We start from the raw sequence: 14,498 nt of genomic DNA, 5'->3' as shown, positions 1-14,498 counted from the left end.
GTTGATCTTTGCTTAAATAGCTTTAGTCCACAGTTGCATCATTGATTTTCAGGCTGTAGTTTCTTTCCTCTGTGAAGGTTTGAGGTTTGTTCCTTCATTACCCTTTTACTTTTTTTACTTAAAAAACAAAAACAAAAACAAAAAACGGCCAGGTGTGGTGGCTCACACCTGTAATCCCAGCACTTTGGGAGGCCAAGGCAGGCGGATCACCTGAGATCAGGAGTTCAAGACCAGCCTGGCCAACATGGGGAAACCCCATCTCTACTAAAAATGCAAAAAATTAGCCGGGCATGGTGGCACGTGCCTGTACTCCCAACTACTCAGGAGGCTGAGGCAGGAGAATCGCTTGAACCCAGGAGGTGGAGGTGGCAGTGAGCCAAGATCCTGCCACTGCACTTGAGCCTGACGACAGAGTGAGACTCTGTCTCAAAAACAACAACAACAACAGTAAAAAAACTGCCTCTGCCTGAGACTCAGAGAAACGAATATTAGCTCTAAGGGTTTTTTGTTTTGTTTTTTGTTTGTTTGTTTTGTTTTTGAGACAGGTCTCACTCTGTCACCCACGCTGTAGTGCAGTGGCATGATCACAGCTCACTGCAGCCTTGACTTCCTGGCTCAAGTGATCCTCCCACCTCAGCCTCCCAAATACCTGGGACTAAAGGCATGAGCCACCTTACTTTTTCTTCTTTTTGTAGAGACAGGATTTCACTGTACTGCCCAGGCTGGTCTTGATCTCCTGCACTCAAGCCATCCTGCTGCCTTGACCTCCCAAAGTGTTGGGATTACAGGCATGAGCCACCGTGCACAGCCTGGCCTAAGTTTTATTGTGTCTGACAATGGAACACAATGATTATTAGGACAGGCTCTGGAGTCAGAGTGCCTAAGTTCCAGTACTGGCTTTGCCACCTATTAGCTCATGACCGTGTACAATTTATTTAATTTCACTGGTACACAATTTCCTCATCCTTGAAATGGGGCTAAGAGTATTACCTACTTCAGGGCCAGGCACGGTGGCTCACGCCTGTAATCCCAGCACTTTGGGAGGCTGAGGTGGGCGGATCACGAGGTCGGGAGATTGAGACCATCTGGCCAACATGGTGAAACCCTGTCTCTACTAAAATACAAAAAAATTAGCGGGACATAGTGGCAGGCGCCTGTAGTCCCAGCTACTCGGGAGGCTGAGGCAGGGGAATCGCTTGAACCTGGGAGATGGAGGTTGCAGTGAGCTGAGATTGCACCACTGCACTCCGGCCTGGGAGACAGAGCAAGACTCCATCTCAAAAAAAAAAAAAAAAAGTATTACCTACTTCAGGGTTGATATGAGGATTAAGTGAATTAATACAAATGAAAGACTTAGAGCAAACCCTGGCTCGTAGATGTTAGCCATTATTATTCTATTTCTTGTAGTCTAAGTTAGGGGTGATTGTTCGCCTCCTCGACCATCTTTTTTGTTTGTTTTTTGAGACAGAGTCCTGCTCTGTTGCCCAGGCTGGAGTGCAATGGCACAATCTTGGCTCATTGCAACCTCCACCTCCTGGGTTCGACTCCAGGGTTCGAGTGATTCTCCTGCCTCAGCCTCCCGAGTAGCTGGGATCCTCAACCATCTTTACAAGAAGTTCTTGAGGAATAAATACAACAATGTCTGGAAAACCCATGACACGATGCTTGACACATAATAAGCCCTCAAAACATTTTTTTTTTTTTTTGAGACAGAGTTTCACTCTTGTCTCCCAGGCTGGAGTGCAATGGTATGATCTTGGTGCACTGCAGCCTCCACCTCCCAGGTTCAAGCAATTCTCTTGCCTCAGCCTCCCAAGTATCTGGGATAACAGGCACCTGCCACCGCACCCAGCTAATTTTTGTATTTTTAGTAGAGATGGGATTTCACCATGTTGGCCAGGCTGGTCTCGAACTCTTGACCTCATGATCCACCCACCTTGGCCTCCCAGAATGCTGGGATTACGGGCATGAGCCAGCGCGCCTGGCCTCAAAACATTTGTTGAATGTTAAGTAATGAGTATCCCTGCCTTTGTGGCTCAGGAAGAGGAAGGGTGCAGTGAGGGATGAAGGCTGGGGAGAGCGGCTGCCCAAGAGTTTATCTTTGCTGTGGGATATAGGTCCCATTTCCTCCCATTCAAATATCTCTATATTTTTGTCATCAGCAACTCAAAGATAAGAAAGACAGGAGACTGCAGCCTTAGAGTTCTCCCAACACCTCTTTCCTCACTTGGGTTCTAAATATTGAAAAGTAATTGTATTAAGCAAACAAAAGGCAAGTGATTCTACACTTTAACACATTCCCTAAACTAAACTCAACAATATTCATACATTTCTGGCTACTGAGAAGGCAGATGTACAAACATGCGTTGAATTATCTCAAACTAATCTGCCCCAGGTTTATGATGGGCTAAAGGTTAACATGATTCTCAAGAAATCCCAAGAAAGATGTGGTATTTATGGCACACACCAGTTACTCTCCCCAAGATAAGCTGCTCACTTCACAGTGGGTCCACGTTTCCTGCCTTGCCTACAGCCCTTGCTACCAAAGGATCAAACAAGACCCTTGACTTGGCTGCACTCTGTGCATGATGGGGTGTTGCTGCACACACGCAAGGGGCCTTCCAAACTGTCTTCTGGTTTGTGTATGGTGTAAGGGTTTGGAGAATTTCATGCATCCCAGTTGTAGGAAGTGCATCTCACTATGCTAGCTCATAGGTGACCACTGTCTCCATTACTCTCTAGGAATGCATAATCTTCCAGCCAGTTAGGATTAGGTTCTGTTATAAGTGGCAGAAACCCCAAAATAACAGTGGCTTAAAGAGGGTAAAAATTTGCTTTATTCTCAAGAGAAAGTATGGGTGGACAATGCAGGACTGCCTCATCAGAGACCTCCTTTCATCTCGTTACCATTCTCAACATGTGGCTGCCACTTCATGGCTCAAGATGGCTGCTTCAACTTGAGCCATCCCGTCTTCTTTCCAGCCAGCAGGCAGGAGAAAAGGGGAGGAGCAGGGCATGCCACTCCCATGAAAGACGGTTTGTGCAATTTCCTACAAATTACACAAAACATTTGCATCTACATCCCAGAGCACAGCCAATTGGCCACACCCAGCTGAAAGGGAGGCTTAGATTCATGGGGTTTTTTGTTTGTTTTTTTGAGATGGAGTCTCCCTCTGTTGCCCAGGCTGGAGTGCAGTGGTACTATCTCAGCTCACTGCAGCCTCTGTCTCCTGGTTTCAAGCAATTCTCCTGCCTCAACCTCCTGAGTGGCTGGGACTACAGGTGTGCGCCACCGTGCCCAGCTAATTTTTTTATTTTTAGTAGAGATGAGTTATTGCTATGTTGCCCAGGCTGGTCTCAAACTCCTGAGCTCAAGTGATCTGCCCACCTCAGCCTCCCAAAGTGCTGGGATTACAGGCATGAGCCACCACACCCAGCCCTTTATACCATGTGTCTTGTTAAAACTCAGGGCACTTATTATTAAAGAAGAAAAGGTGGTGAACGTCAGGGTACAATAAGCGGTGTCTGCCAGTCTTTCATGTCTGCATCTCCCCACACATAGACTCTTTTCTCTGTAGACCAGCCTTCTCTGTTCAGAGTTTCTGACCCCTTACACTTTCCAGGGTGGCCATGATTTCAGCTCTTAGCCCAATTCCACAGGTCTATTCAATTTCTAAGCAGCACATGGCGTAGCCAGCTAAGTCCTTGAGTCTCAAGTCCAAATTCTTAGGAGAGAATATTTGATTGGTTCTGCTTGGGTCAGGTGATCACCTCCTTAGCTCTGAATCAATCATCTGTGGCAGGGATCTCCCTTCTAGGATAGGATGGAGCAACTTCTCTAGGCAAGAGATGTAAGCTGGAGGAAGTGATGGGTGTCTGTTAAGTCCTCCTTCTGAGCCTACCCCTATCACAACACCCATCCTGCTGGATGCAGTTGTCAGGTGCTTGTCCTTAGGACAGGATGCATTTTCTTTGTATCTTTAACTCAGAGTCTAGCAACTACCTGGCACACTATAAATGAATAATCTGATTTTATCCTCAGCTTTACAGAGGTTGAATATCTGCCTAAATTTATATAGTTAAGAGGTTGGGCATGGTGGCTCACGCCTATAATCCCAGCAATTTGGGAGGCCGAGGTGGGAGGGTCACTTGAGGTCAGGAGTTTAAGACCAGCCTGGGCAACATAGTGATACTTCATCTCTACTAAAAATAAAAAAAATTATCTGGGCATGGTGGCACACACCTGTAGTCCCAGCTACTCAGAAGGCTGAGATGGGAGGATTGCTTGAGCCCAGGAGGTCGAGGCCGCAGTGAGCTGTGATCCCACCACTGCACTCTAGCCTGGGCATCAGAGAAAGAACCTGTCTCAAAAAAAAAAAAAAAAAAAAAAAAAAGGCCGGTGGGAGGGCATCAGAGACAGCACAAGAACCCAGGACTCCTGACTTCCAGTTCCTGGAGCAATTTTCTAGAATAACCTGGCTAGTTACAGTTTGTGAACCCCATTGTTGAGCACTTGTGTCTGCTTGTACCTCTACCCAGGACTGCAGAGAATCTCCCCCAGCTGTGGCCCAAGAGGGCCCCAGACTGGAAGACATTGGTCGCACCACTCAGAGTTCATTTCCTGCCTCGGCCTTATTACCAAGGCCAATGTCTCCCCAAGGCTCCAAGCTGGACCCCTTTGGAGAGATCCCACCCTGACTACGCCTTGACCAAAGCTGGGCTCTGGATGCAGGGGCACTCTAGGAGGTGGGCTGAGTAATGAGGCAAAGGTGGGAAGCAGGGTCTCCATGGCCGTCCACCGTGCGCTGCTCTCAGAGGTGGATCCAGCCACAGAGAAGAGCTGACATCTTCCCCTCTATCAAGTTCCTACTCCCTAGCCCCCAAGCCCTTTCCCCCTGCCTCCTCCGAGTCCCTTCATGCCTCCCCGTGCCTGTTCTCTCAAGCCGTCTGTCCCTGCAGGCCTCGAATCCTCTGTGGCAGTCCCGGGGCTCCACCACTGTGTCTTCAGGAGGCCGTTTCCGCTGCCCATCGTGCAGGCATGAGGTTGTCCTGGACAGACATGGTGTCTACGGCCTGCAGCGAAACCTGCTAGTGGAGAACATTATCGACATTTACAAGCAGGAGTCGTCCAGGTGAGCCGCCAGAGTCTCTTGCCTCTCTAATGTCAGGGCTTGGGACACAGCCAAGGAACCCATCAGAGCCAAAAGGGAGAGACTGAAACGGTCAACCTGCCTGTCCTGTTTAGAGACAATAGGACTGGATCCGGAGAGGGACTTGCCTCAGGCCTCCCAGAGAGGGCAGTCTGATTCCCTAGCCAGTACTTCACTCCTATCCTCTCCTCCTGGGAGAGGCTGGCAGTCCACCAGCAAGATCCTCGCCAACCCTCCAAGACTTCCTGTCCTGTGGGACTTCCCTGCTCCCTGTAATACAGACTATTCTCGGATCCAGGCCTCCTCTATCTCTTAGCTCCTTCTGTTCCCCAAATTCAGAGCTCTGTGGAAGTACTCACCAGTTCAGCCACAGCACTAGCTGCAGGGGTGGAGAAGGTGGTGGCGGTTGGTGGAGGCTGAAGAGAAGGTATTCCTAGGACCCTTCATGCTTAAGGTCCACCTCCCCCTGCCCACTCCTCCCTAGGCCACTGCACTCCAAGGCTGAGCAGCACCTCATGTGCGAGGAGCATGAAGAGGAGAAGATCAATATCTACTGCCTGAGCTGTGAGGTGCCCACCTGCTCTCTCTGCAAGGTCTTTGGTGCCCACAAGGACTGTGAGGTGGCTCCACTGCCCACCATTTACAAACGCCAGAAGGTATCAAACAGGGGAGGGAGTAGATGTGTGAGAGATGCAGGCTTAAGACAAGGTCTCAATGTTAGCCTCTTACTCCACTTATCTTTTGTTTACTTATTTCTTTATTTATTTAGAAACAGGATCTCACTCTGTTGCCCAGGCTGGAGTGCAGTGGCACAAACACAACTTACTGCAGCCTTGATCTCCTGAGCTCAAGTGATCCTCCCATCTTAGCCTCCCCGAACACTAAGATTATAGATGTGAGCCACCACACTCAGCTCTATCTATCTATCATCTATCTATCTATCTATCTATCTATCTATCTGTCTATCTATCTATTTTGAGATGCATTCTTGCTCTGTCGCCCAGGCTGGAGTGCAGTGGTGCAGTCTTGGCTCACAGCAACCTCAGCCTCCCGGGTTCAAGCCGTTCTTATGCCTCAGCCTTCCAAGTACCTGGGATTACAGGCATGTGCCAACACACCCAGCTTTTATGTATTTTTTTTTTTTTTGACCCTGGCCTCATGTGATCCGCCCACCTTGGCCTTCCAGAATGCTGGAATTACAGGTGTGAGCCACTGCACCCAGCTCCATTTATTTATTTTTTAAGAGATATGGGGATCTCTGTCGCCCAGGCTGGAATGCACTGGTATGATTGTGATTCACTGCAGCAGCCTTGAACTCCTGGGCTCAAATGATCCCTACCACCTCAATCTCCCAAGTAGCTGGAACTACAGGCACGTGCCACCATGACCAGCTAATTTTTAAATTTTATTTATTTATTTATTTATTTTTTTGAGACAGAGTTTTGCTCTTGTTGCCCAGGTTGGAGTGCAATGGCGCGATCTCGGCTCACTGTAACCTCTGCCTCGCAGGTTCAAGTGATTCTCCTGCCTCAGCCTCCAGAGTAGCTGGGATTATAGGCGCCTACCACCATGTCCAGCTAATTTTTTGTATTTTTAGTAGAGACGGGGCTTCACCATGTTGGCCAGGCTGATCTGGAACTCCTGACCTCAGGTGATCCACCCACCTTGGCCTCCCAAATGCTGGGATTACAGGCGTGAGCCCCTGCACCCAAACCTAATTTTTTATTTTTATATAGAGACAGGGTCTCAGGCAGGGCACAGTGGCTCAGACTTGTAATCCTTTGGGAGGATACTACTACTAATACTTTAGAAGATCGAGGCAGGGGGATTTTTTGAGTCCAGAAGTTTGAGACCAGCCTGAGCTGTGTAACATAGTGAGACCCTTGTCTCTACAAAAAATTAGCTGGGCATGGTGGCATGCCTATAGTCCCAGCTACTCGGGAGGCTAAGGTGGGAGGATCACTTGAGCCCGGGAGGTTGAGGCTGCAGTGAGCCATGATTGCACCACGGCACTCCAGCCTGGGTGATAGAGTGAGACCTTGTCTCAAAAACAAACATAAAATATTAAAAAGAGACAAGAGCTCACTGTGTTGCCCAGGCTTGTTTTGAATTCCTGGGCTCAAGCCATCCTCCTGCCTCTGTTAAAGGAAAGAGGTCTTGACACAGACCCCAAGACAGGGTTATTGGATCTCGTGCAAGAAAGAATTCAGGGCTAGTCCATAGACTAAAGTGAAAGCAAGTTTATTAGGAAAGTAAAGGAATAAGACAATGGCCACTCCATAGACAGAGAAGCCCCAGGGCTGCTGGTTGCTCGTTTTTTTATTTTAGATGGAGTTTCGCTCTTGTCACCCAGGCTGGAATGCAATGGCGCGATCTCAGCTCACTACAACCTCCGCCTCCCAGATTCAAGCAATTCTCCTGCCACAGCCTCCCAAGTAGCTGGGATTACAGGCACCCGCCACCATGCCTGGCTAATTTTTGTATTTTTAATAGAGACAGGGTTTCACCATGTTGGCCAGGCTGGTCTCAAACTCCTGAACTCAGGTGATCCACCCTCCTTGGCCTCCCAAAGTGCTGGGATTATAGGCGTGAGCTACCGGGTCCAGCCTGGTTGCCCATTTTTGTGGTTATTTCTTGATGATATGCTAAACAAGAGGTAGATCATTCATGCCTTCCCTTTTTAGAACATATACGGTCACTTCCTGACATTGCCATGGCATTAGTAAACTGTCATGGAGCTAATGGGAGTGTAGCAGTGAGGACCACCAGAGGGCACTCTCATTGGCATCTTGGTTTTGGTGGGTTTTGGCCGGCTTCCTTACTGTAACCTGTTTTATCAGCAAGGTCTGTATGACCTGTATCTTGTGCCGACCTCCTATCTCATCCTATGACTTAGAACGCCTTAACCATCTGGGAATGCAGCCCAGTAGGTCTCAGCCTCATTTTACCCAGCCCCTATTCAAGATGGAGTTGCTCTGGTTCAAACACCCCTGACACCTCAGCCTCCCAAAGCATTACTCCACTTAGTTTTAAAGTCAAGAGGCCGGGCGCGGTGGTCACACCTGTAATCATAGCACTTTAAGAGGCCGAGGCAGGCAGATCACCTGTGAGTTACAGGAGTTACAGGAGTTAGAGACCAGCCTGACCAATATGATGAAACCCTGTCTCTACTAAAAATACAAAAACTAGCCAGGCGTGGTGGCATGTGCCTGTAATCCCAGCTACTTGGGAGGCTGAGACAGGAGAATTGCTTGAACCCGGGAGGCAGAGGTTGCAGTGAGCTGAGATCGCGCTATTGCATTCCAGCCTGGGCAACAAGAGCAAAACTCCGTCCAAAAGTAAATAAATAGGCCAGGTGCAGTGGCTCACGCCTGTAATCCCAGTACTTTGGGAGGCCAAAGTGGGTGGATCACGAGGTCAGGAGATTGGGACCATCCTGCCTAACACGGTGAAACCCCGTCTCTACTAAAAATACAAAAAAATTAGCCGGGCGTGGTGGCAGGCACCTGTAGTCCCAGCTACTTGGGAGGCTGAGGCAGATTTTTTACCTGGGAGGCAAAGCTTGCAGTGAGCCGAGATCGCGCCACTGCACTCCAGCCTGGGCGACAGAGCGGGACACCGTCTAAAAATAATAATAATAATAATAATAATAAATAAAATAAAATAAATAAATAAAAATAAAATCAAGCAGATTAAGCCAGGCATGGTGGCTCACGCCTGTAATCCCAGCACTTTGGGAGGCCAAGGTGAACGCATCACCTAAGGTCAGGAGTTCCAGACCAGCCTGGCCAACATGGTGAAACCCTTTCTCTACTAAAAATACAAAATTAGCTGGGCATGGTGGCGGGCATCTGTAATCCCAGCTACTCGGGAGGCTGAGGCAGGAGAATCACTTGAACTCCAGAGGCAGAGGTTACAGTGAGCTGCCATTGCACTCCAGCCTGGGCAAAAAGAGTGAAACTCTGTCTCGAAAATAAAATAAAATAAAAGTCAAGCAGATTGGGGTGAAAGTCCTAGCTCTGTGCTTGACTTGGTATGTTACTTAGGTATGTTACTGGACCTTTGTGGCCCTCACTTTCCTCATGTGTAAAATAAGGGTGAAAATGCCTACTTGTGAAAGTAGCTATAAGGATAAAATTCAATAATGGATGAAAGCAGAGACTTCAGTATGGTGGGTGAGATACTTGCAGGGTCCTCTCACTATCACACAACTAGATTCTGTGTAAAACAGAATTTTCAAATTATATTGCTTGGTACATAGAAGCAAAGGAAATCAGTGGGGGTGGGGAGGGGCCAAGAGAAAAGGCGGAGCTGAAAGCAGAACCCTGAGTGGCAAGCACAGAAAAGGCAGCACTTCGCAGAGGACCAGTGCTGGCAATGTCACTGAGCTAGAGAGACCAGACTATTCCTCCAAACCCCTAAAAGGAGGGGTACCTGCAGCTAAGATTCCAGAGACCCGGCTGGGTGCAGTGGCTCACTGCGTGTAATCTCAACACTTTGGGAGGCCGAAGCGGGCGGATCACTAGGTCAGGAGTTCGAGACCTGGCCAACATGGTGAAATCCCGTCTCTACTAAAGATACAAAAAATTAGCCAGACGTGGTTGCAGGCCCTGTAATCCCAGCTACTCGGGAGGCTGAGGCAGGAGAATCGCTTGAACTCGGGAGGCGGAGGTTGCAGTGAGCTGAGATCACATCATTGCACTCCAGCCTGGGCGACGGGGCGAGACTCATCTAAAAAAAAAAGTTTCCGGAGACCGTAGGTTAAACTAGGATCCTAGGAGCTAAAGCAGTAAATTGTGCCACCTGGCTTTCAACAGAGGCAAATGCAAATACTGCCTAGAGGAAAATATGCACAATTTAGCCCTGTAGGTATTCCCTAGATTAATTAATATCAACAAAATATTAGATCACAATTGAAGGTGCACAGAGAAACGTAATCCATGAGTGAAGTCAGCAGAAAGAAAAATTACAGATTTAGGACCCCCCACAAAAGGAACTGAGATATTGGAATTATTAAATAATTGGAAGTCACTATAAATCAAATGCTTTTTAAAAAAAGATGAAAAATTTTAAAAACCAAACAATAACAGAATATCAAAAACCAACCATGTAGCTGGGTGTGGTGGCTCACGCCAGTAATCCCGACACTTTGGGAGGCTGAGGTGGGAGGATCACTTGAGTCCAGGAGTTGGAGACCAACCTGGGGAAATGTTGAAACCCCGTCTACAAAAAAATACAAAAAATTAGCCGGACATGGTGGCATGCGCCTGTAGTCCCAGCTGCCTGGGAGGCTGAGGTGGGAGGATCACCTGAGCCTGGAAGGTCGAGGCTGCAGTGAGCTGAGATTGAGCCACTGCACTCCAGCCTGGGCAACAGAGTGAGACCTTGTCTCAAATATATGTGTGTGTGTGTATATATGTATATATATATATACATGTATATATGTGTAGATATATACGTATATATATATATACACACGTATATATATATATACATATATATATATATAACATTCAACAGATGGCTGGGCATGGTGGATGGAACCTGTAAACCCAGTGACTAGGGAGGCTGAGGCAGGAAGACAAGGCCTGGAGTTTGAGACCAGCCTGGGCGACAGAGCAAGACCTCCGTCTCTAAAAAAATATTTTTGAGATGGAGGTCTTGCTCTGTCGCCCAGGCTGGAGTGCAGTGTTGTGATCTTGGCTCACTGCAAGCTCCACCTCCTGGGTTCACGCCATTCTCCCGCCTCAGCCTCCCGAGTAGCTGGGACTACAGGCAGCCACCACCACGCCCGGCTAATTTTTTGTATTTTTAGTAGAGACAGGGTTTCACTGTGTTAGCCAGGATGGTCTCGATCTCCTGATCTCGTGATCCGCCTGCTTCCGCCTCCCAAAGTACTGGGATTACAGGCGTGAGCCACCGCGCCCGGACTAAAAAATTTTTTTGTTTTAATTAGTTGGGAGTGGTGGCATGTACCTGTAATCCCAGCTACTAGGGAGGCTGAAGCAGGAGGATCACCTGAGTGCAGGAGTTTGAGGATCCAGTGAACAATGATCATACCACTGCACTCCAGCCTGAGTGACAGAGTGAGACTGTCTCTTAAAAAAAAAAAAAATTGGCCCGGTGCGGTGGCTTATGCCTGTAATCCCAGCACTTTGGGAGGCTGAGGCAGGCGGATCACAAGGTCGAGACCATCCTGGCTAACACGGTGAAACCCCATCTCTACTAAAAATACAAAAAATTAGCCGGGCGTGGTGGCAGGCGCCTGTAGTCCCAGCTACTGGGGGAATGGCGTGAACCCAGGAGGCAGAGCTTGCAGTGAGCCAAGATCACGCCACTGCACTCCAGCGTGGGTGACAGAGCAAGACTCCATCTCAAAAAAAATTTTTTTAAAAATCAACGAATGAATTAAATGATAGATTTGTCTGAAAACAGAACTAGTGACCAGTATGAGAGGACTGAAAGAAAAATAGAATGTGCAGTTCTGGGAGATGAGAAGGCTGAGAGTGAGAAGGTCTAACAGGTCTAATCAGATTCCCAGAATGAGAGGATAAAGAGAATAGAGAAGAGGCAATATTAGGCAAATGGATAATCATGAAGACTTTCTCAGAATTGATGCAAGAAATGAATCTACAGATAAAGCATCTAGCCCAGTGTCTGGTATCTGGTGGATGTTTGGAGACTGTCTGTTCCTTCCCCACTTAGTGGTGGAGGGCTTCTCTCCACCTCCTTCCAGAATCACTAGAATGTGCTTCCATACCTCTTGATGGTTCAAGCCTTCTAGATTGCTGTAGATGCCCTTATGCGGGGTGAGGTGGAGGGGCCAGCCCTCTTGTAGGCAACCCTGGCTGGGGTGAGGGGTGTAGCTCTAGGCCAGGTCCCAGCTCTAAGTGCTGACCTGTGTGTGTATCAGAGTGAGCTCAGCGATGGCATCGCGATGCTGGTGGCAGGCAATGACCGTGTGCAAGCAGTGATCACGCAGATGGAGGAGGTGTGCCAGACCATCGAGGTGAGCCTGGGCTGGAGGGAGGGAGGAACAGCAACTGGCTGGCCTGCGGACCCCGGGCTCCCAAGAGAACTGCTCCTCTCTGACCTCTGGCCAAACTGGTCTGAAAGTTTCTGGGGTCCTGGGAGTGGTGGGAGGTGCTTTTGCCAGGCCGCTGGGTGTGCATTCCATCTTTGCCACAAAACTGTAATCCAGTTATTTAACTTCTCTGTGCTTTGGTTTTGTTTAACCTCGTAAAACAGTGATGATGATAATGATACACCAGCTACCTCATGGATTCTTTTTGAGAATTAAATGGAATAACGCAAATAAAAACCAGGGCTAGGGATATAGACAGCACTCAGTGAAGCTACTTTAAAGCATTGTTTTTATTATGGAAAAGATCTGGGCTGGATTCTGGCTCAGCCACTAACTCACAGTGTCACAGTATTGGTTCTCTGTGAGTACCCTGTGCTTTCCCAGCCACTGGGTCTCAGCCACGCCTTCCCTCATCCTTGCTTCCCATCTTTTAGGACAATAGCCGGAGGCAGAAGCAGTTGTTAAACCAGAGGTTTGAGAGCCTGTGCGCAGTGCTGGAGGAGCGCAAGGGTGAGCTGCTGCAGGCGCTGGCCCGGGAGCAAGAGGAGAAGCTGCAGCGCGTCCGCGGCCTCATCCGTCAGTATGGCGACCACCTGGAGGCCTCCTCTAAGCTGGTGGAGACTGCCATCCAGTCCATGGAAGAGCCACAAATGGCTCTCTACCTCCAGGTGGGCCTTAGGGGAGGGTGGCAGTGCTTGCACAGTGGCTGGAGTCGGGGCCTTGGTACCTGGAGACCCGGGTTCAAGTCTTGTCTCTTGCACCTGCTTGCCCCTACAACCTTGGGCAAGTCACCCCCTCTGAGTTCGTTTTCTACTTAATGAATTGGGATGTGCCTTCCCACCTACCCCGCAGGACTGTGGTGAGAATCAGAAATGGGACTTTGCCCAGGTTGGCCCAGTACTTACTCTCACCCTCCTTTTCTTATCTGCAGCAGGCCAAGGAGCTGATCAATAAGTGAGTAGGCACAGCGGGAAGGGAAAGGAGGGGGCTGCACTGCTCCACTGGCTGGGGTGGGGCTTGAGAGTGCTGGGGCATTGCCAGCTGAGTCCATGTGGCCACTGCAGGGTCGGGGCCATGTCGAAGGTGGAGCTGGCAGGGCGGCCGGAGCCAGGCTATGAGAGCATGGAACAATTCACCGTCAGCGTGGAGCACGTGGCCGAAATGCTGCGGACCATCGACTTCCAGCCAGGTGAGGGAGGTGGCCGAGGGCCGCTGAGACTGGGGTTCGGACCCTCTGTGTGGGGGGTGCGGCGGGCACGATGGCCGGAAAGGCAGGGACTCCACCTCAGCAGGCCTTCCTTGGGCTCAGGCGCTTCCGGGGAGGAAGAGGAGGTGGCCCCGGACGGAGACGAGGGCAGCGCGGGGCAGGAGGAAGAGCGGCCGGATGGGCCTTAAGGTGAGAGCGGCCTGAGGGGCTTTGGGTGGGGCCCGGCTGGTGTGCTCGCGTCCCCTCCCCCAGTGATTGTCCTCCTTGCGGGTAGCGTGGAGCCCCCACTCCTCGATGCAACCCAACCCCGGAGCCACAAAGGCGCGCCCCCTAGGGCGGAAAAGTACAGTTTCCTCCTCACCCGCTGTTCCTCCGGGGTGCTGGGAGGGCAGGCAAGGCAGGCTGAGTAGAGGAGAAACCCACGTGGCGGGGGACGGAGTGAGTGGGGCTGGAGCTGCCTCGCGCCTTCGCAGCACCCGCCCACCGAGCCTTCTTTCCCGGGCACAGGCCTGCGCCGACCCGACCCTGCTCGAGAGCCCGCGCTGGAGTCGGGGAGGATCTGCGCAGAGACCGCGGCATCACCCAAATCGGCGCCGGCCCCGGGAGGATCTCAATAAAGAACTCGAGCGTCCCAGACCCGTATCTCCTTTCGTTGCCCAATCCCGCAGCCTCGGCTTCGGAGGCGACCCGCCCACCATCCTGCCCTTCCCAGAACCTGAGACCGTCTGGGGGGCGGAAGCCAAATGAACCCCTATTGGGCACCTCTGTGATGCCAGGAGCGAACTGGTGAGCCCAGTGCCCTGGGAAGAGGGTCGAGGGCGGGGCAGTGGTGCCGGGACCTCTGAGGTCCTGGGGATTTGGGGACCCCTGGGGTCCACAGGCACCTGGCTGACCTGGCTGAAAGTCGCTCTCTAGGATCCCCCCACAGCATTATGTTCCCCTCCCGCTGGCCCGGGGGCCCCACCTTCCCACGGGTTCCCACGCTGCTGTGACTGCCCTGCCCCCACGACAGAAGCCAACGGGTCTTCAGTACTTTTATTAAAAAATAGTGACGCGG

The 14,498-nt window shown here is 50.2% G+C and overlaps 1 protein-coding gene across 4 annotated transcripts in view; it reads left to right on the top strand.

Moving 5' to 3' along the window:
• Positions 1-14,498, top strand: part of TRIM54 (tripartite motif containing 54) — a 27,700-nt gene extending 13,202 nt beyond the window's left edge. For 2 of the 4 annotated variants that reach the window (XM_054476146.2, XM_054476148.2), the window contains 8 exons: positions 4,960-5,132; positions 5,635-5,806; positions 12,064-12,159; positions 12,669-12,902; positions 13,166-13,188; positions 13,299-13,423; positions 13,544-13,630; positions 13,949-14,076. In XM_054476146.2, the coding sequence (XP_054332121.1) occupies positions 4,960-5,132; positions 5,635-5,806; positions 12,064-12,159; positions 12,669-12,902; positions 13,166-13,188; positions 13,299-13,423; positions 13,544-13,629 (909 nt within the window). In that variant the 3' untranslated portion in view covers position 13,630; positions 13,949-14,076. Of the gene's footprint in view, positions 1-4,959; positions 5,133-5,634; positions 5,807-5,919; positions 6,046-12,063; positions 12,160-12,668; positions 12,903-13,165; positions 13,189-13,298; positions 13,424-13,543; positions 13,631-13,948 lie in introns of all 4 variants that reach the window. The other 2 variants (XM_054476149.2, XM_054476147.2) reach the window with 2 other exon arrangements.

The sequence above is a fragment of the Pongo pygmaeus genome, chromosome 12 (assembly GCF_028885625.2).
Source record: "Pongo pygmaeus isolate AG05252 chromosome 12, NHGRI_mPonPyg2-v2.0_pri, whole genome shotgun sequence".
Classification (NCBI taxonomy): Eukaryota; Metazoa; Chordata; class Mammalia; order Primates; family Hominidae; genus Pongo; species Pongo pygmaeus.
Note: the sequence above shows the minus strand (reverse complement) of the source record. Positions and strands in the feature narration are given on the sequence as shown.